General features: G+C 53.1%; 1 protein-coding gene across 1 annotated transcript; it reads right to left on the bottom strand.

The window, feature by feature from the left end:
- Positions 1 to 4,028: 4,028 nt before the first annotated feature.
- Positions 4,029 to 16,857, bottom strand: PLVAP (plasmalemma vesicle associated protein). Its single transcript, XM_028087137.2, has 6 exons — positions 16,393 to 16,857; positions 12,150 to 12,246; positions 11,338 to 12,050; positions 9,464 to 9,521; positions 9,232 to 9,313; positions 4,029 to 4,659 (listed from the first exon to the last, which is right to left on the bottom strand). The coding sequence occupies exons 1-6, from the start codon at positions 16,759 to 16,761 to the stop codon at positions 4,653 to 4,655; spliced, it is 1,326 nt and encodes a 441-aa protein (XP_027942938.1). The 5' UTR covers positions 16,762 to 16,857; the 3' UTR covers positions 4,029 to 4,652.
- Positions 16,858 to 17,576: the final 719 nt, after the last annotated feature.

The raw sequence follows: 17,576 nt of genomic DNA, 5'->3' as shown, positions 1-17,576 counted from the left end.
AGGTGACATTGGTACTGAAAGCCAAATGGTGAGAAGGAAACCAGATGGAGGAGGTTGGTGAAAGTGTCCCCAGCAGAGGGCACAGCATGTGCAAAGGTCCTGAGGGGGGAGCGTCATGGTGTGTTTAAGGAACAGGTGGTTGGTAGGGCTGAAGCAGTGAGTGAGGGGGAGAGAGGAGGGAGATGGCTGGAGGAAGAGGGAGGATCTGATTGATAGGACTTTGATTCTTTTTCTTTTTTTTGACCCTTTCTTTTATTAAGTTTTTTATTTTAATTCCGGTATAGTTAACATACAGTGTTATAATAGTCTCAGGTGCATAAAATAGTGATTCAATACTTCTATACATTACTCAGTGCTCATCATGACAAGTGCACCCCTTAATCCCCATCACGTGTTTCCCCCATCCCCCACCCACCTCCCCTCCGGTAACCAGCAGTTTGTTCTCTAGAGTTGAGTCTGTTTCTTGGGGACGCCTGGGTGTGTCGGTTAAGCGACTGCCTTCGGCTCAGGTCATGATTCTGGGATCGAGTCCTGCATCGGGGGTTCCTTGCTCAGCGGGGCGTCTGCTTCTCCCTCTCCCTCTGCCCCTCCCCCTGCTTGTGCTCTCTCTGACAAATAAATAAATAAAATCTTTTTTAAAAAAAGAGTCTGTTTCTTGGTTTCTCTCTCTCTCTTTTTCCTTTGCTCATTTGTTTTGTTTCTTAAATTCCACATATGAGTGAAATCATATGGTATTTGTCTTTGACTGACTTATTTCGCTTAGGATTATACACTGTAGCTCCGTCCATGTCATTGCAAAAATGGCAAGATTTCATTCTTTTTGTGGCTGAATAATATTCTATTGTGTATATATACCACATCTTCTTCGTTCATCTGCTGACGGGCACTTGGGCTGCTTCCATGATTTGGCTATTGTAGATAATACTGCTGTGAACATGGGGGTGCATGTATCCCTTTGAATTAGTGGTGAGATCTTGGATTCTGAGACTCACAGGGGCCTGTTATGTTGGTGATGAACCAGCAGAGGGCGTCCTCCTCTAACAAAAGAAGGTCCTGGCAGCGCCCCCCGCCCCCCATCAACGCTCTGACCCTCTAAGGACCCTGGGATCCAGGCTTCCACACCCACCCAGCAGGTGAACGGTTAATCCCTTGCCACAGGCAGAAAAACAGTCTTAAATAGGCCATAGGATCCCTTCCAGAATAAGAAAAATAGTCCTACTTCCAGTGATCGAAGATACAAGCTCTCAGGTTTTAGGGCACCGGTGAGCAGAGGCTGGGAAGTATCCAGGGCCAACAAAGAGTATGAAGAGAGTTTTCAGAAGGCATCTAGAATTCCCACCCACCCACCCAACCAAAGGGGAGCCCCTGACCCTGTGTCTTCACGGACTTCGTTGCAATGTGTCGCTATCGATTTGTTTGCTTGTTTAGCAGCTAGGGCTGTCCCAGCATGGGGGGCCTCTGGAGGGAAAGGGTCACTCAGTGAGCTGAGCCCACGAATATTGCTATTATGTCTATTTTTCGGGAGTACAAACAGGCCCAGAGGAGAGAAGCAATACCATAGGTTTAGCAGGGCTGGGTGTCCAGATGTCCTCCACATCAGGAGGGTTCAGAGGGCTCCCAGGAGGGGTGAGCAGGGTCTGGGTGGGGAGAGAGACGCTCTTGGGGCAGGATGCCTGGGCCCCACCCGCCTCCCCCGGGCTCTGGCACACAGCTGGACTGAGGTCCTTGGCTACAGTCCCTTTTTTCCAAGAAGGATGAGGTGGTTTGTGGGAAGCAGCCATGGGGGTTATTTATAGAGGTCACAGGAAATCCCTAAAGAGTCAGAACCTCACCCGGTGGCTGGGCCACAAGGTCGGGGAGGTGGTCTGCCAACTGCTCCCTGACAGGTACCCAGTCCCTACCTTGCCCCCCGGGGGAACCACCAACTTGGGGGAGTCAGAGCTACATGGTCAGGTCTGCATAAAGGGAGGGATGGAGCTGGGGATTGCCCCATCGGGAGCAAGGACAATACCTGGGGCAATCAAGAGGGCTGCCTGGAGGAGGGATATTTGGGGGGCAGGAAGAAGAAAAAGGCATTCTAGTCTGAGAGCACAAATTAAGAGATAGTCTTTAGCCAGAAAATGAAAGGTCCAGGGCAGCTGGAGGCAAGAGCTGCACTGGAAGTGGGGATGGCGGCAGTGGGGGGCAGGGGGGCCCAAGAGAGCTGAGGAACTGGACTTTGTTCCCAGGTGATAGGGAGCCATGGAGAGTGTGTGAGCCAGAGAGGGACATGGTCAGATCCCATGATGGAAAAGGTCTCTCTAGACCAGCAGGGCCGGGCGTGGGGGCCAGCTGGAGGGATGATACCCTGGGATGCTCTGGATGGGAGAGACCAACCAAAAGTCAGACCCGTGCCCGTGTGTCCAGAAAGTTTAGAACGATGATTTCTCAGATGAGAAAATGGAGGCTGAGACCGAATGAGTCAAGATTTGGATTCAGGGATGTCTGGCTCCGGAACCCAAAACTCAGACATCCTGTGGTTGCTGGGACTGGCCGGTGTCATCACCCTCTCCAAGTCGCCCGCTGCCCAGGCAGTAGGCTGAGGGTCAGGGACGTCTTCACTTCCTTGGGGCCTCCAGACTGTCCCGTCTGGGCGGCCTGGCCTGGCTGACCCCCCTGCCCTGGCTTGGCGGGGCCCCAGCCGAGTGTTTCCTGCAGCAGGCGTCTCTCACCCGAGTTTCCGTATCCAGGAAATATCGCTCCTTTGTCCCTCCTGACTAGCCTGCCTTAAGCGTGGCGTTGCCAGCCCTGGCTCCTTGTGACTCATCCCCTCCCTGTCTAGGGTCCCGGGAGGATGGGCTGGGAGGGAATCCAGGCTGGGGCAGTGGGAAGATGGGGGGTGGAGGTGGGGGTGGAGGGAGCGAATGACAAGCTGAGATTCTAGACCACAATTTTTAGGCCGTTTTTCTACTGATGGCCATTTGCTTTATTTCCTGGAGTTTTTACTTTTCAGGGATAAAATCCCAGAAATGGGGTTGCTGAGCCAAAGGGTTTGTGCATCTTTACTTTAATGAAATATCACCAAACTAATTTCCAGAGGGCCACGATGAGATTCGCATTTCTACTAGTCCTGTAGAAAAATGTCCTTTCTCTACATCTTCACCAGCAGTAGGTATTATGGCTTTTTAAACTTTTTTTTTTTTCCGGTCTACTGGGTACAATGAGATTTCCCTGTATTCCTCTAATGCACTTTTTCCTGTTTTCCCCACGAATTTAGTGATTAGTGTGTTAAAGCACTCCCACTGGGGGCGCCTGGGTGGCTCAGTCGTTAAGCGTCTGCCTTTGGCTCAGGTCATGATCCCAGGGTCCTGGATCGAGTCCCACATCGGGCTCCCTGCTCGGCGGGAAGCCTGCTTCTCCCTCTCCCACTCCCCCTGCTTGTGTTCCCTCTCTCGCTGTGTCTCTCTGTCAAATAAATAAATAAAATCTTTAAAAAAAAAAAAGCACTCCCACTGGACCCTGGTGCCCTTTCTGACATCCCATCTCGCCACAAAACAAAACAAGACAAAACAAATGGCCTGAACCTTTAGTGACACTCTTCCTGGAGACATTCTGGAGAGGGTTAGCTGTCCTGCCTCAGTACCTGGGGGGAAATCTTTGCACATCTTAGGAAGATGAAAGTCACGGATGGATAACCTGTTTTTTAAGAAACTGTGCTTTTTTTTTTTTTTTAGATTTTATTTATTTATTTGTTGGGGGGTGTGGAGAGAGAGAGAGAGAGAGAGAGAACAAGCGGGGGGGAGTGGCAAGCAGAGGGAGAGGGAGAAGCAGGCCCCTGACGCTTAACGACTGAGCCACCCAGGCGCCCCAAACAGCAGGTATTTAAAAAGCAGTTTCAGGGCTTTGAGGGAAGCTGGTGTCACCCCAGACTCTTCTGGCCTGGGGACAGGCTGGGGACAGGGGGAGGGATCCTAGCTTGCGGGGTCTTTTCTCAGGCATCACTAGGAGGTGACTTTTCAAAGCAAAAATCACCACTCTGGAGTCTTGGAAAGGATTCAATATTTATTTAATGCCACTAACATTTATAGGGGCCAGGGGCAGGGCTGGGTGTGGGGGGAGAGGAACGAGAGGCAGCTGCTGTTCACATCAATTGTGGGCTATGATGGGGTCAGTGGGGGACATTTGCTCTGGGTTCGGGTGCGGCCTGGCAGGGGAGCCTGGAGACTCTCCCGGGGGACCGGAGGCTGTCTTCCCATTCCCGCTTCCCCTAGGCCCCGCACACTGCGGGTGAGGAGTCCGAAGACGAGAAAATCGGAGGGCGCTGTGGCGGGGGCAGGGGGGTGTGCAGACGGGGGGATGCTGTGAGTGCCTGGGAGGGGTGCGACATGGGGCAAGGGCTGGGCAGAAGGTGCGTGTGTGTGACGTCACTGCTACGTCTGTGGATGTCACTGCCATGTCTGTGGGCGAGGGGCTGTGAGAGTATCAGAGGGCGTCGTGGGGTGTGGGGAGGGACGGGCGTGCGGCAGAGGCCAAGGGCAGCCACTCGGGCGTGTGCGCGGGCGTTCGGCCGGCCAGGGCCCTGGCTGCAGGCTGCGCCGTGGGCATCTCGCTGCCCCGAGTCCGCAGACTGGCCAGGCGGGGCCACACCTTGGTCCTCGGGGCCTGGAGCCTCCTCAGCCGCTAGGGCAGGAAGGACATGGTAACACAATAGTCAGACAGATGGAAGGACAAACCTTGCCTGGGCCTGCTGCCCCCAACCCCAGGCTCCTTCTTGCCACCAAGGACTCTTCGGCTCTTTTGGGGTTCAGCCTTCCCATTAGACTCCTACTTGTTGAACCTCCCTGGGAGGGTGGGGCTGGGACGTGGGCCTCCTCAGTCTACAGATGAAGAGATGGTGGTCAGAGAGGCCACCTTCTGTGCTCCAGGCCTCTGCGGCAGCCTTTTACCTGGGGTCTCCAGGGCCCTGGGGATCCTGGGAGTTTGCCCCAAAGCTCCTGTCCATATCCCCCACCCCTCAGACGGGGCCTCAGTCTCCCTCCTTTGTCTCCACAGAACTGCCCCGGGTCTAGCCCCTCACCCATTCTCAGGAGGGTTTTTCCCAGGAGTCTGCCCCTCCTCACACACTCTCCTTGGCTCCCCAGTGCCCTGCCCACAAAGCCAGATCCTTTCTACCCGGCATTCAAGGCTCCACCCTCTCTGTCCCTACCAGCCCTCCTCATCAGGAACTTAAACCCTGCCCAAGTCCTCCAAAATTTCAGGAGGCATTGCTTCACTGCACCCCTCCCCCCTGTCTTTGCAGGAGCCATCCTGCTGTCTGGACTGCCCTTCCCCCTCCTTGGCCTAACAGAGGTTCTCGTGAGGGGTCAGGGGTTGGCTCAGAGGCTGTTTCCTGGTCGGGGAGGAGGGGGCCTCAGCCAAGTCCTGCTTCCGCTGGCCCACTCCCTTCCTTCCCTGGCTCTTCCCTGGGGCCGAGCAGCTTCACGTTCCTTGGCTGGCTCTGCCCCCCCCCTCCCCCCCCCCCGGCTCCAGCCTGACCAGGATTCACACGGCTCCCGGCCAGCCCTGGCATACATTCTTCACCCACTCCTGCCCGCCAGCCTGCAAGGAGGTGGTCCCTGGCCATTTCTCAGAGACCGAGTCTCCTAAGCCCCCAACATCACATGCCTGGACCAGGGCAGGTGCCTTTGCCCTGGTCTTTGGCTGCCGCCTTCACCCCCCAACAGCGACTAGAGGGTGCCTCTGAACACCTGAGGCCAGTCATGTCCTATTCTGCTCACGCTGTCCCAAAGCTCCCGAAGTTCTCACTGCAGCCACAGGCCCTACCTGACCTGCGCCCCCCGTGCCCCCCTCACTTCCTACTCACCCCCTGGATCGCTCTGCCCGAGCCGCACCAGCCTCCTCACCAGGCCTGGTCCTGTCTCAGGGCCTTGGCATGGGCTGTGCCCTCTGCCTGGTACACCCTTCCAGGGACACCGCACCCCCATGGCTCTTCCCTCACCTGCTCCAGTTCTCTGCCTCAGCATCACCCTCATGCAGGGCAGAGAAGCCTGCCTGGCCTTCTGTGGAAAACATTAACCTCACACTGCCACATCCCTTTTCTGCCTCGCCCACTGCCAAGGGGCTCACGCATCTGGTTAGGCATCTGTCTGCCCCACTAGACCGGGAGCCCCACAAGGGCGCCGGCTTCTCTGCCTATTCCTACTCGTGTCCTCAACCCCCAGCTGCTCAAGACACACGGGTTGAATAAACAAACCGAATCACAATTGGGATGGCAATGAACTTGAATAAGACTCGCTGTGTGTCCGGCTCAGAGCCAGGGCCGGACTCCCCATCTTCAACCTTCCACATTGCCACTGTTGAGGGAGCAGAAGGCTAGCTGAGGACAAAGCACCAGCTGACACCCTGCAACCTCCCCCTGGCCCCCAACTCCTGGGTGGGGTCTGTGGGACCTTCTTCCAGGAAGCTCCCAACTCTCTTAATGTTACTGCTTTGCCGGAGGGAACACCAGTCTCAGCCTGATAACAGCCAGGCCTCCAGGATCTTGAGGGTCTTCTTTAGTTTATGAAAATTCTTTTGAAACCTCCCTTTTCCTGACCTCCCCCAGCTCCCAAGTACATAATCAGCCACCCCTCGCCACCCCGGTGCAGGAGCTCTTTCTGCCCACGGGTCCTATCCCTGTGTTTTAATAAAACCACCATTTTGCACCAAAGACGTCTCAAGAATTCTTTCTTGGCCGTCGGCTCCGGACCTCCCCCCCCTCCCCCCGCAACCTCACCTATATTCCAAAACTGCATCACAACTTTTGTCTTATCCAGTCACCTTCCCCTGAAACCAGTATTTCCTTATTTGTCTTCACGTCAATTGTGGGTGTGTGTTTAACTTAAATAAATGGATACCCAAAGGACACAGTCTTATCAGGTAACAAGGAAAACCAGTGCACTTGCCATCAAGAGAAAATGACTTAAAAATGTCCACGGAAGGGCGCCTGGGTGGCTCAGTTGGTTAAGCGACTGCCTTCGGCTCAGGTCATGATCCTGGAGTCCCGGGATCGAGTCCCGCATCGGGCTCCCTGCTCGGCGGGGAGTCTGCTTCTCCCTCTGACCCTCTTCCCTCTCGTGCTCTCTATCTCTCATTCTCTCTCTCTCTCAAATAAATAAAATCTTTAAAAAAAAAAAATGTCCACGGAAAAAGCAAGACATTGTGTTCCCATCCAGCTGATGCTGGGCTGAGGGTTGACCCCGGCTTTGGGATCGCAGGGAGAGCTGCAAAGGGGAGCGTGTTAGCACCTCAGAGACTTTGTCAAGGCCCAGAAGGAATGAGTGGAGAAGGCAGAGACTCCCCCGATTGGGGGGGCTGAGTGATTTGATGCTGGACCTCGGCCCTGGCCCCTGACCGGAGGCATCTAAAATTCCAATGTGGTTGGTGACACCACAGCCCATGGTTTGCCTAGGCTAGCCCACCAAGGGTCTGGCCTCGCTGGGACGCCAAGCCAGAGCTGATGGCCCCTTTCTCAGGGGGAAGGTGAATCAAGGCTGGAGCTCAGAGAGCCAGAGCCCCTTCCTGAGACCCGGCAGAGAGAGGCGGGAGGGGCCCTGCCTTAAGTACTCATTGTTTTCTCTGTAGAGGGATGTCTTGGGGGTAAACAATGTCAAGAGCTTCCCCTTTCTCAGCTGGGACAGGTCTGGGCTGGGAGCCTGGCTCTGGCCCTGACTCACTGACGCATGACCCCAGGTTGGTCACTTCCCTGGGGCCTCAGTTTCCTCCTCTGAAAAGTGGGGATAATAATAGAACCTCCTTCCTTGCCATGATGGCTTTGGGCCAAGATAGAGAGAGGAAAACTGTTTGCTCGGAGCAGGGTCTTCTCTCCACCCTCTTGCTTCCCTCTCAGTGGGCTGCCTGAGGCTAAGCGATTTCTCCCATACAGAGCCATCCTGAGCGGAAGGGACAAGTTCTGGGAGAAGGTAAGCTCCCCATCAGAGGGGCTATGTAAGAGGAGCCATACAGGAAATGGAGCTGGATGTGGAGGACCCCCTGAGATTTGAAGACAGCCCTCTGGAAGTCTATTTGTCCCCACGCTGAAATAGACCCCGAGGCTGAAATAGACCAGCTTGACCACGGTCTTGCTGGCAGAGCCCATGGGAGGCACAGGCTTGGGGTCAGCGGAATCTGACTTAAAATCCCCGGTGTCTCCTGGAGCCCCGGGTCCTAAACTGCGAATGGCAATGCCCATCCCAGACTCCTTGGTCAGCGATGTGGTCCTGAACGGGGAGCGTAGCCACCACCCGGGAGGGAGAACAGGCTGTTCTCGGGGCAATGGCCTGAGTCACCTTCCCTGTGATGCACGGTCTGTACGAGGTGGCGGGGGTGGGGGGGGGTGCGGGGTACAGACACGGAGCCCTGACCTGAGTGTGCACAGGGGTGTCTTGATGCGCCCTGCTGCAACCCCCAGCCCCTTGCTTTAGGCACTTGTGGACAGCACTTTACAGTTAGCAGAGTTTTCCATGCCCTTGATTTCAGAGACCTCCGTTTTTGTAGAGGTGAGAAAAAGAGGCTCAGAGGGGTGGGGTGAGAGGCCCAGGGTCTCCGCCTCTGCTCTCCCTCCTCCCTTCCTCAGTTCCAGCCACCCCCCCATCCCACCCCAGTCTGGCCTCTGAGCCTTTACTCTGCCTCTTCTTGTCACCTGGAGCTCTGTACCTTCCGCCCTTCCCAGACCAGCTCAAGCCCCATCCTCCAGCTCAAAGGCCTCCTCCTCATGGAAGCCCTCCCTTGCACGGAAGCCTGGAGTCCAAGAGCCTGGGTTCGAGTCCCCATCTCTGCCACTCCCCGGCTGTGTTACCTGGAGCACGGTGCATGCCTTCTCTGTGCCTCACTTTCCTCGTCTGGAAAGTGGTGGGTGATGACAGTGGCTTGCCCACTGATTAGGGTTGTGAGGATTCAGTGAGTTGATCTTGCAGAGTGCTTGCAACTGTGCTGAATTCACAGTAAGCACCTAGTAACCGTAGGCTCTTGGTCTTTCTTTTCGTGGTTCCTTCATTGTTTCTCTCACCCCCTACTCAGGGAGTTTCATGAACAGACCTGCATGGGTCTTGGTCACTACTGTGTCCCCAGGACCCAGCATAGGGCCTGGTATACAGCAGGCACTCAATTAAGGAAGCAGCAAGTGGGAGATGAGCCTCCCTCCACTCCTAGTCCTGTTCCCAGCCTCCTCTGAAGCCCTGAGACTGAACCATCGCAGTCGGCCCAGTGCCTTACCTGGATGGAGCTATAGCGTTGCCTGCAGGGGGCTTCTGGGACTCCAGGATCCTTCTCTTGAACTCCTCCAGGCCAGCTGGGTCTGTGGCGAGAGGGAGGGGTCAGCTCCAACCAGCTGCCCCGACCCTGGGCTAGGGGTGGGCTGGCAGCCCCGACAGCAGGGCTGAGGTGGGATAAGAAGTAGAAAGGACAATCCCCGGACCCCTTCCTGGCCCTGTTTTCTGTCACTCACCGATGGGCTGGGGGTTGGGGGCAGGGCCAACAGGTCTTGGTATAGGCATCGGCTGCGACTGTGGGAAGAAAGATGGAGGGAGGTTGACAGAAGCCGGGGTCCCTGAACCAGAGTGCCAGGGAGGTTCCTGCTCCTCCATGCCCTTGGACACCTGGGTCTGAGTTCCTTCCAGGGCGGGGAAACATATCGGGGAAAGACACCCACATTAATGGATGTACAGTCACCTGCACCCACCTGCCCTCAAAGGACTGGGGACTCCAGACACTGGCTTTCCTTGGAAGCCCCCCAGAGACCCTGCAGTGGCCTACCTCGGTCTCCCCTACAATCTTAGTTCCAACCCGATCCCAATCCATGACCCCAAGTGAGTCCATCCACCCAACACCGAACCCGGCCCCACTCTGGGCTGAAGCCGACCCGGTCTGTAAATCCACTGCCTTCCCTCCAACAACCCTAAGCCTGAAATCCAAAGCCAGCTCTAAACTCAATCACCTAAAATCCAATCCCAACATGAAAACAGAACTTTCCTTAGAATCAAACCCTGACCTAAACCCAATCCTAATGACAAACCTGATCTGACCATAACTTTATATTTAACTCTGATCCCAACCCATTCCTTAGACCTGGCTGCTATGAAAAATCCACCCCCACCCCCCTCCCCCCAGCCCAGCCCTGGGCTCCACCAATGCCACCCATAAACATTTTCCCAATACCACACTCACCCCAACTCAACCTTAGACCCTAGCCTCTACCTCAAATGGAAGAACTGTACCCCAAGATTAGCACCTGTTCAGTTTCTACTCTGCACCCAGCCCTGACCTTCACCCCTCCCCAGGTCTCCCTACCCTAACTCAGGGTCACCCAATCTTTCATTTCAAATATATCCCGATGCCAACCCAATTCAACCCTCAGTCAGCCACCCTAAACCCAAACCAATTTCAACTCCTAACCCATGGTCAACACCAATCCCAATCCTAATGCCAATGAAATCCCTTGGCCCCAAACCTCTAATCATCTCTAGACCCACCAGGCAGCCACCTACACTCACCTGAGCTTCGACTCTAGGGTTGGTGCCCCCACGCAGCCGAACTCAAGCCACTGACATCCTACTCCCAGTGCTAGACTCACCAGGCTGCCTTGCATGTGACACCTGCCCTAACTTCCAACCTTCCCCCACAATCCAAACTCAGCACAACCCCAGTTCTAAGACTAATGTAATCTTCGATGGAATCCTAACTTTAACTCAAACCAACTCTAAACACAGCGGTCACTAAGAATTCACTTTAACCCAAACACAAGCTCTTGCTCCACATCAAGCCTTCCTCTAGCCTTAAACTTCAGTCTAACTGCCAACGCCCACCCATGGTCCCTGATCCTTCAACTCAGACACATCCCAACCCTGACACCAACCCTCCATGAATCCCCCGTCCTCACACTGAACCAATTTTTTTTTTTTTTTTGGTAAAGATTTTCTTTATTTATTTGTCAGAGAGAGAGAGAGCACAAGCAGGGGGAGTGGCAGGCAGAGTGAGAAGCAGGCTCCCCGCTGAGCAAGGAGCCCGATGCGGGGCTCGATCCCAGGACCTCAGGATTATGACCTGAGCCGAAGGCAGACGCCTAACCGACAGAGCCACCCAGGCGTCCCACCCTCAACCAATTTTTAGGCCCACCAGCCACCCTAAACTCAATCCCAATCCTTAATCCTTTCTCCATGTCCTTCCAAACTCCATCCCAATCCTATGTCAGTGACACTCTCAAGTGAGTTAACTAACCAGACCTAGACTGGGAAGCTCACCTCAAACCCATTAGACACCACCACCAACATGGCCCCCAGACCGGACCCCAGTGAAACCTGAATCCAGGGCCCTCTAGCCCACCTTGGCCTTGATGCAGGTGTCCAGGGCGGAGTTGCTGACGGCCAGTTGCATTTTGAGCTGCTCTGCCTCCTGCTTCTTCTCCTCCAGCAACTTCGCCAGGCTGTCTCGCTCCTTCCGCAGTGCTGCCTTCTCCTCCAGGGCTAGCTGTGTCTGCCGGGCGCATTCGGCCTGGAGCTTGGCCTCCCGGGCCTGGGCCTCCTTCTCCACCTTCTCCTTGGCCTCCTGACTGGCCCGCAGGCCCTGCTCGACCTCCAGCTTCTGGCGCTGGATGTCCGAGTTCTCGCGGGCCACGCGCTCTATGCCGGCCCGCAGGCTCCGGGCTAGCTCCTCCACCTTGGTGGTCATGAGGGTGGGCATGTGGTCGCAGCTTCTCCGGATGGCGGTTATTTCCGAGCCGAGAGGATGGTACAGATTATAGCCCATCGTGTCCAGGGTGCGTGGGATAATGGAATCCCTCCAGAGGTTGCGCAGCTCCATCTCAAACTTGTCCTTGTCCAGTGGGAGGCAGAGGGCCTGCACCTTCTGCAGGCGGTCCTCGGCCAGCTGTCGCTCCTGCCGCTGCTGCTCCTGGGCCTTGCCACACTCGGTCAGCTGCTCCTCCACCATTCGCTTTTTCAGCACCAGCCCCTCCTTGTCTTTGGTGCACACTTCCTTCTCCTTTGCCACCTCCACCTCCAGCGTCTTGGCCTTCTGGTTCAGCATGAGAAGCAAGGCTACAGGGACACAATAATACATCTCAGGAAGGTTGGGGGTTGCCAAGACACTGGGCAGGGAGTCTACCACCCTGGCTCCCTACTGCCCCGACCACTCACCATTGCTGCTCTTGTTAGTCTCCTTGAGTTGTTCTTGGCATTGCTTCTCGCTCAAGATGATGGCCACCATGTACCGCTGGTTGTTCATGTAGCTCACCTAACGGGACAGGACACGGGACAGAGCTCACAGTCCAATGCCCGTGGGTCCCCTTGCTCCTGGTTTGCCCCAACGCTCTGGGCTTGGGGCCCCAAATTCCACACCCGGGTGACCTGGGTTGGCCCAGTTCACAAGGGCATGGCTCCTATAGAGGGGATGCTGGGTGGATCCTTAAAAGTTGTTACAGTTAATATTATCTGGCAATAAAAAGGGACGAAGCATGGATACATGCTACAACTTGAATGAACCTTGAAAACATAATTCACATTTATGGCCAACTCCTTTTTTTTTTTTAAAGATTTTATTTATTTATTTGACAGGCAGAGAGAGAGAGAGAGAGAGAGAGAGCACAAGCAGGGGGAAGGGCAGAGGGAGAGGGAGAAGCAGTCCACTGAGCAAGGAGCCCGATGTGGGGCTCGATCCCAAGACCCTGGGATCATGGCCTGAGCTGAAGGCAGACACTTAACCAACTGAGCCACTCAGGTGCCCCTGGCCAAATACTTTTTGACAAGGATGCTGTTAGGAACTGAATTGTGCCCCCCCATTCATAAATGGAAGTCCTATTCCCCAGTACCTCAGAACGTGACCGTATTTGGAGATAGCATCTTTGAAGATGTGATTAAGTTAACATGAGGTCATTAGGGTGGACCCTAATCCAATATGACTGGTGTCCTTATAAGAGGACATTTGGACACCCAGAAATGCACAGAGGGAAGATGATGTGAAGACACAGTGAGAAGGTCTACAAGGCAAGGAGAGAGGCCTGGAACAGATTTTTCTCTCCTAACCCTCCAGAGGAACTTGCATCTTGACCTCGCATATGTGCAAAAATAAATTTCTATTGTTTAAGCTATCCAATTTGTGGCACTTTGTTAATAAGGCAGCCCTAGAAAATTAATAGAGGTGGCAAAATCATTCCATGGGGAAAAAAGAGTCTTTTCAACAAATGGTGCTGGCATAGCTGGATCTCCACATGTTAAGGAATGAATTTGGACCCCTACCTCACACCATATACAAAAATTAACTCAAAATGGCTCAATGACTCAAATATAAGAACTAAAACTATAAAACTCTTTAGAAGAAAACATACGTGTTAACTCTGCATGACCTTGAATTTGGCAATGGTTTCTTTCTTCTTTCTTTCTTTCTTTCTTTCTTTCTTTCTCTCTCTCTCTCTCTTTCTTTTCTTTCTTTCTTTCTTTCTTTCTTTCTTTCTTTCTTTCTTTCTTTCTTTCTTTCTTTCTTTCTTTTCTTTCTTTCTTTTCTTTTTTAAGAATTTTTTAAAGATTTTATTTATTTATTCATGACAGAGAGAGAGAGAGAGGCAGAGGGAGAAGCAGGCTCCCAAGGAGCAGGGAGGGGACTTGATCCCAGGACCCTGGGATCACGACCTGAGCCGAAGCAGATGCTTAACCATCTGAGCCACCTAGGCGCCCCCTTTTTTTTTTAAGATTTTATTCACTTATTTGGGAGAGAGAGAGAGCACAGAGCAGTAGGAAGGGGCAGAGGGAGAGGGAGAAGAAGACTCCCTGCTGAGCAGGCCCCCCCTCCCCGCCCCCGCCGGCAATGGTTTCTTAGACGTGACACCAAAAACACAAAGAGAAAAACAGATAAATTAAAAACTTTTGTGCTTTACAACAGATGAATGGATAAAGAAGATGTGGTATATATACACAATGGAATATTATGCAGCCATCAAAAGGAATGAGATCTTGCCATTTGCAACGACATGGATGGAACTGGAGGGTGTTATGCTGAGTGAAATAAGTCAATCAGAGAAAGACATGTATCATGTGACCTCACTGATAAGAGGAATTCTTAATCTCAGGAGACAAACTGTTACTGGAGTGGTGGGGGTGGGAGGGAGGGGGTGGCTGGGTGATAGACATTGGGGAGGGTATGTGCTATGGTGAGCGCTGTGAATTGTGCAAGACTGTTGAATCACAGATCTGTACTTCTGCAACAAATAATGCAACATATGTTAAGAAAAAGAAAAAGAAGAAGATAGCAGGAGGGGAAGAATGAAGGGGAGTAAGTCGGAGGGGGAGACGAACCATGAGAGACGATGGACTCTGAAAAACAAACTGAGGGTTCTAGAGGGGAGGGGGGTGGGGGGATGGGTTAGCCTGGTGATGGGTATTCAAGAGGGCACATTCTGCATGGAGCACTGGGTGTTATGCACAAACAATGAATCATGGAACACTACAACAAAAACTAATGATGTAATATATGGTGATTAACATAACAATAAAAAAATTAAAAAAAAACTTTTGTGCTTTAAAGGATTCTATGAAGGGAAAAGACTGTTGAATCGCTATGTCGTATAACTGAAACTGACGTGAGTCAGTGTGTCAACTATACTTCAATTACAAAAAAAATAGAGAAAGGGAAAAGGCAACCCATAGATGGGAGAAAATATTTGCAAAGAATGTATCTGATGATATGACTAGTATCCAGAATATATAAAAGTAAACTCTTATGGATCAATAATAAAAAGATACCTTAATTGAAAAAAGGGCAAAGCATCTGAAACATTTCTTCAAAGAAGATATATGTGCAGTTGACAAACACATCAAAAAATATTTACCATCATTACTCATCAGGGAAATGCAAATAAAAACCACTGGGAGATACCACCTTCCAACTATTAGGATGGTTATAAATGAAATGGAAAACAAAAGCAGAGAGTAACAAGCATTGGTGAGGATGTAGAGAAATGAGAAATCCCAGACAGTACTGGTCGGAATATAAAATGGGGCAGCCGCTTTGGAAAACAGTCTGGCAGTTTCTCAAAATGTCACACATAGAATTACCATGTGACCCAGCAATTCCACTCTTGGGTATAGACCCGAGAGAAATTGAAGCATAGGTCCACACAAAAACTTTTACATGCATGTTTATAGCAGCCCTAGTCACAATCACCAAAAGGTGGAAACAACCCAAGGGTCCATCCATGGGTGAATGAACAAAATGAGGTCCATCCACAGGATGGAATATTACTCGGGCATAAAAAGGAACAGACCCCTGACACACGCTACAATGAGGGTGAACCTTCAAAACGTCATGCTGAATGATAGAACCCAACACAAAAGGACACCTGTTGCAGGATCCCATTTATATGAAACATCCAGAACAGGCAAATTCATAGAGACAGAAAGCAGTGGTTGCCAGGGGCTGGGGGATGGGGGGTTAGGGAGTGACTGCTCACGGAGATGGGGTTTCTTTTCTAGAGTGATGAAATGTTCTAAAATCAATTGTGATGATTGCACAACTCTGCGAAGGTGCTAAAAATTACTGTACACTTTTAATTGGGTGAGCTGTAGAGCATATGAATTATATCTCCATAAAGCTGCATTTCTTTTAAAGATTTTATTTATTTATTTGGAGAGAGAACGAGAGAGAGAGCACAAACAGGGGGAGCATCTCCCATCTCTCACCCCATTCTGCGGAGGACCGAGGAATGCGGTCCCAGCAGCGAGGCCTCCCCAGAGGAAGCACAGGTGTGAGCACATTGGAGATTGTCTTGCTGAGCGAGTATGACATGAGCTGGGGGAGCAAATGAGTGGCTGTCTCCACTAGATGCCCACGTGTGCCGCGGAGACTTCCCTGGGGATGCCTGTCTCTTTCCCCCCGGAGAAAGCTGCCTCCCCCCACTCAGGCTTTCACTTCCCCATCCACAAAAGGGTTTGGAGCTTCTCCTTACCTCAAGAGATTCAATGATGAGATATTTCTAAAGCAGACACCCAGCATAAGGCAAATGGGAGCTGTTCATACAGTAAGAACCAAAGGCGCTGAGTTCTTGTTTAGCTAGTTCTTATTCATAGCTGGTATGTGCTGGCACATTCTGAGCGCTTTATACATATTAAGTCATGGGCCCAGGGGTGCTGCCAATCCACAGCCAGGATGCCCAGTTAAACTTAAGTTCCGGATAGATAGTGAATATAGTCTTTTAGGATAAGTGTATCCCCAATACCGTATGGGATATACTTGTACTAACAAACTATGCATTACTTATCCACATGGGCTCCTCACATGAAATAGAGAGTCTACGACTGTCTCTGGCTCCCAGGCAAGGGGACCGGAGCTCAGATTGGTGAGGGGACCTGCCCAGAGTGCCCAGGGTGAGCGTCTGGCCCGAGGCCTTACCCGATCAGCCTGGCACTGGCGGAAGCTGGCATTGATCCGGTCCAGGTCGCGGCGGGTATTCAGCAGCAACTGCATGATGGTGTCCTTGGCGCGGGAGGTGAGGTTGAGCTCCTTGGACAGGTTGGCCTGGGAGGCCGTGAGCCCCACGAGCTGGCTGTACAGGCCCTCGGCCCGGCGCTCGGTGGCCTGCAGGTTGGATTCTGTGCTCACGTGCACGTTGCCGTAGACCATGAAGAGGACGAGGCCCAGGATGATGAGGAACTGGATGAGCGACACAAAGAGGAAAAAGTAGCGCAGGTAGTACCAGCAGCCCCTCGGGCTGCCCCCTGCCCGCGAGTAGGCGCCTCCGTGCTCCATCGCCAGGCCCATCTCTGCCCGGGGCCCTCGGTGCTGCTCGGCTGGTCGGCCTGCTCTGGGTGGCTGCTGCAGCGCCTTCTGCTCACCCTGCCACGGAGCGGGGGCGGGGGGGGGGGTGTTTATATTACTCCTCTTAATACTTCCTCTGCCTGGCTCCTTCCTGACCGGGAGGAAATGGGGGCTGTGGGTTATCACAACACTCCCACCCTGGCTGTGAAGGGAGGGGCCACGGCGCTGCTGGGTTCTGATATTCACTGGGTGGGGCCCCAACTGGGTGACAGGGGCTTCCTCGGCCACTCGGAGCCTCAGTTTCCCCACCTGCCCTTGCTCCATGCCAAGCGCTATTCTTAGCCACTGGCTGCATACTGTCTCCTGTCATTGACCCCTGTCGTGCGGAGTAGGAAACTGAGGCACAGGGAAGCAGAGGGACCGTGAGGCCCGGGTCTCACGCTGTCAGTTCACAGAGCGGGGCTTCCCTCCGGGTGGACTGGTTACAGATGTGTGTCCACCTCGTGAGCTAAATCAGGCAGTGCTTGGCCCAGAGCCAGGCACACAGTAGGTGCTCATCAGGGCTTCACAGAGGGCTGAACCATGGATGGCAGTGGCCCAGGCTTCCTGAGCTGTCAGCCCACCCGCTGCCCTGCTCACACAGGTGCTGCTTAAGTACTCGGGGAGCAGCATACACAGCAGTGAACTTGGAGCTGGCCAAGCAGGCTCGACCCAAGTGAGCTCAAGCAAGGGGCTTCTCCTGTCTGTTCTCAGTTTCCCCTTCTGTGAGATGGGTATCCCTGTGGTGTTCCCGTGACAGGGCCAGGGAGAGGGGGCTG

The sequence above is a fragment of the Eumetopias jubatus genome, unplaced genomic scaffold (assembly GCF_037043125.1).
Source record: "Eumetopias jubatus isolate StellerSeaLion01/CBP00866 unplaced genomic scaffold, mEumJub1_p1.0 scaffold_1, whole genome shotgun sequence".
Lineage (NCBI taxonomy): Eukaryota > Metazoa > Chordata > Mammalia > Carnivora > Otariidae > Eumetopias > Eumetopias jubatus.
This window is presented reverse-complemented; position numbering and strand designations above follow the sequence as displayed.

Coding starts and splice junctions, on each gene's coding strand:
- PLVAP (XM_028087137.2), bottom strand. CDS start 16,761: ATGGGCCTGGCGATGGAGCACGGAGGCGCCTACTCGCGGGCAGGGGGC. Junction 12,247..16,392: donor GCCAGTGCCAGGCTGATCGG/GTAAGGCCTCGG, acceptor CTGTCCCGTTAG/GTGAGCTACATGAACAACCA. Junction 9,314..9,463: donor CCCCAACCCCCAGCCCATCG/GTGAGTGACAGA, acceptor CTCTCGCCACAG/ACCCAGCTGGCCTGGAGGAG.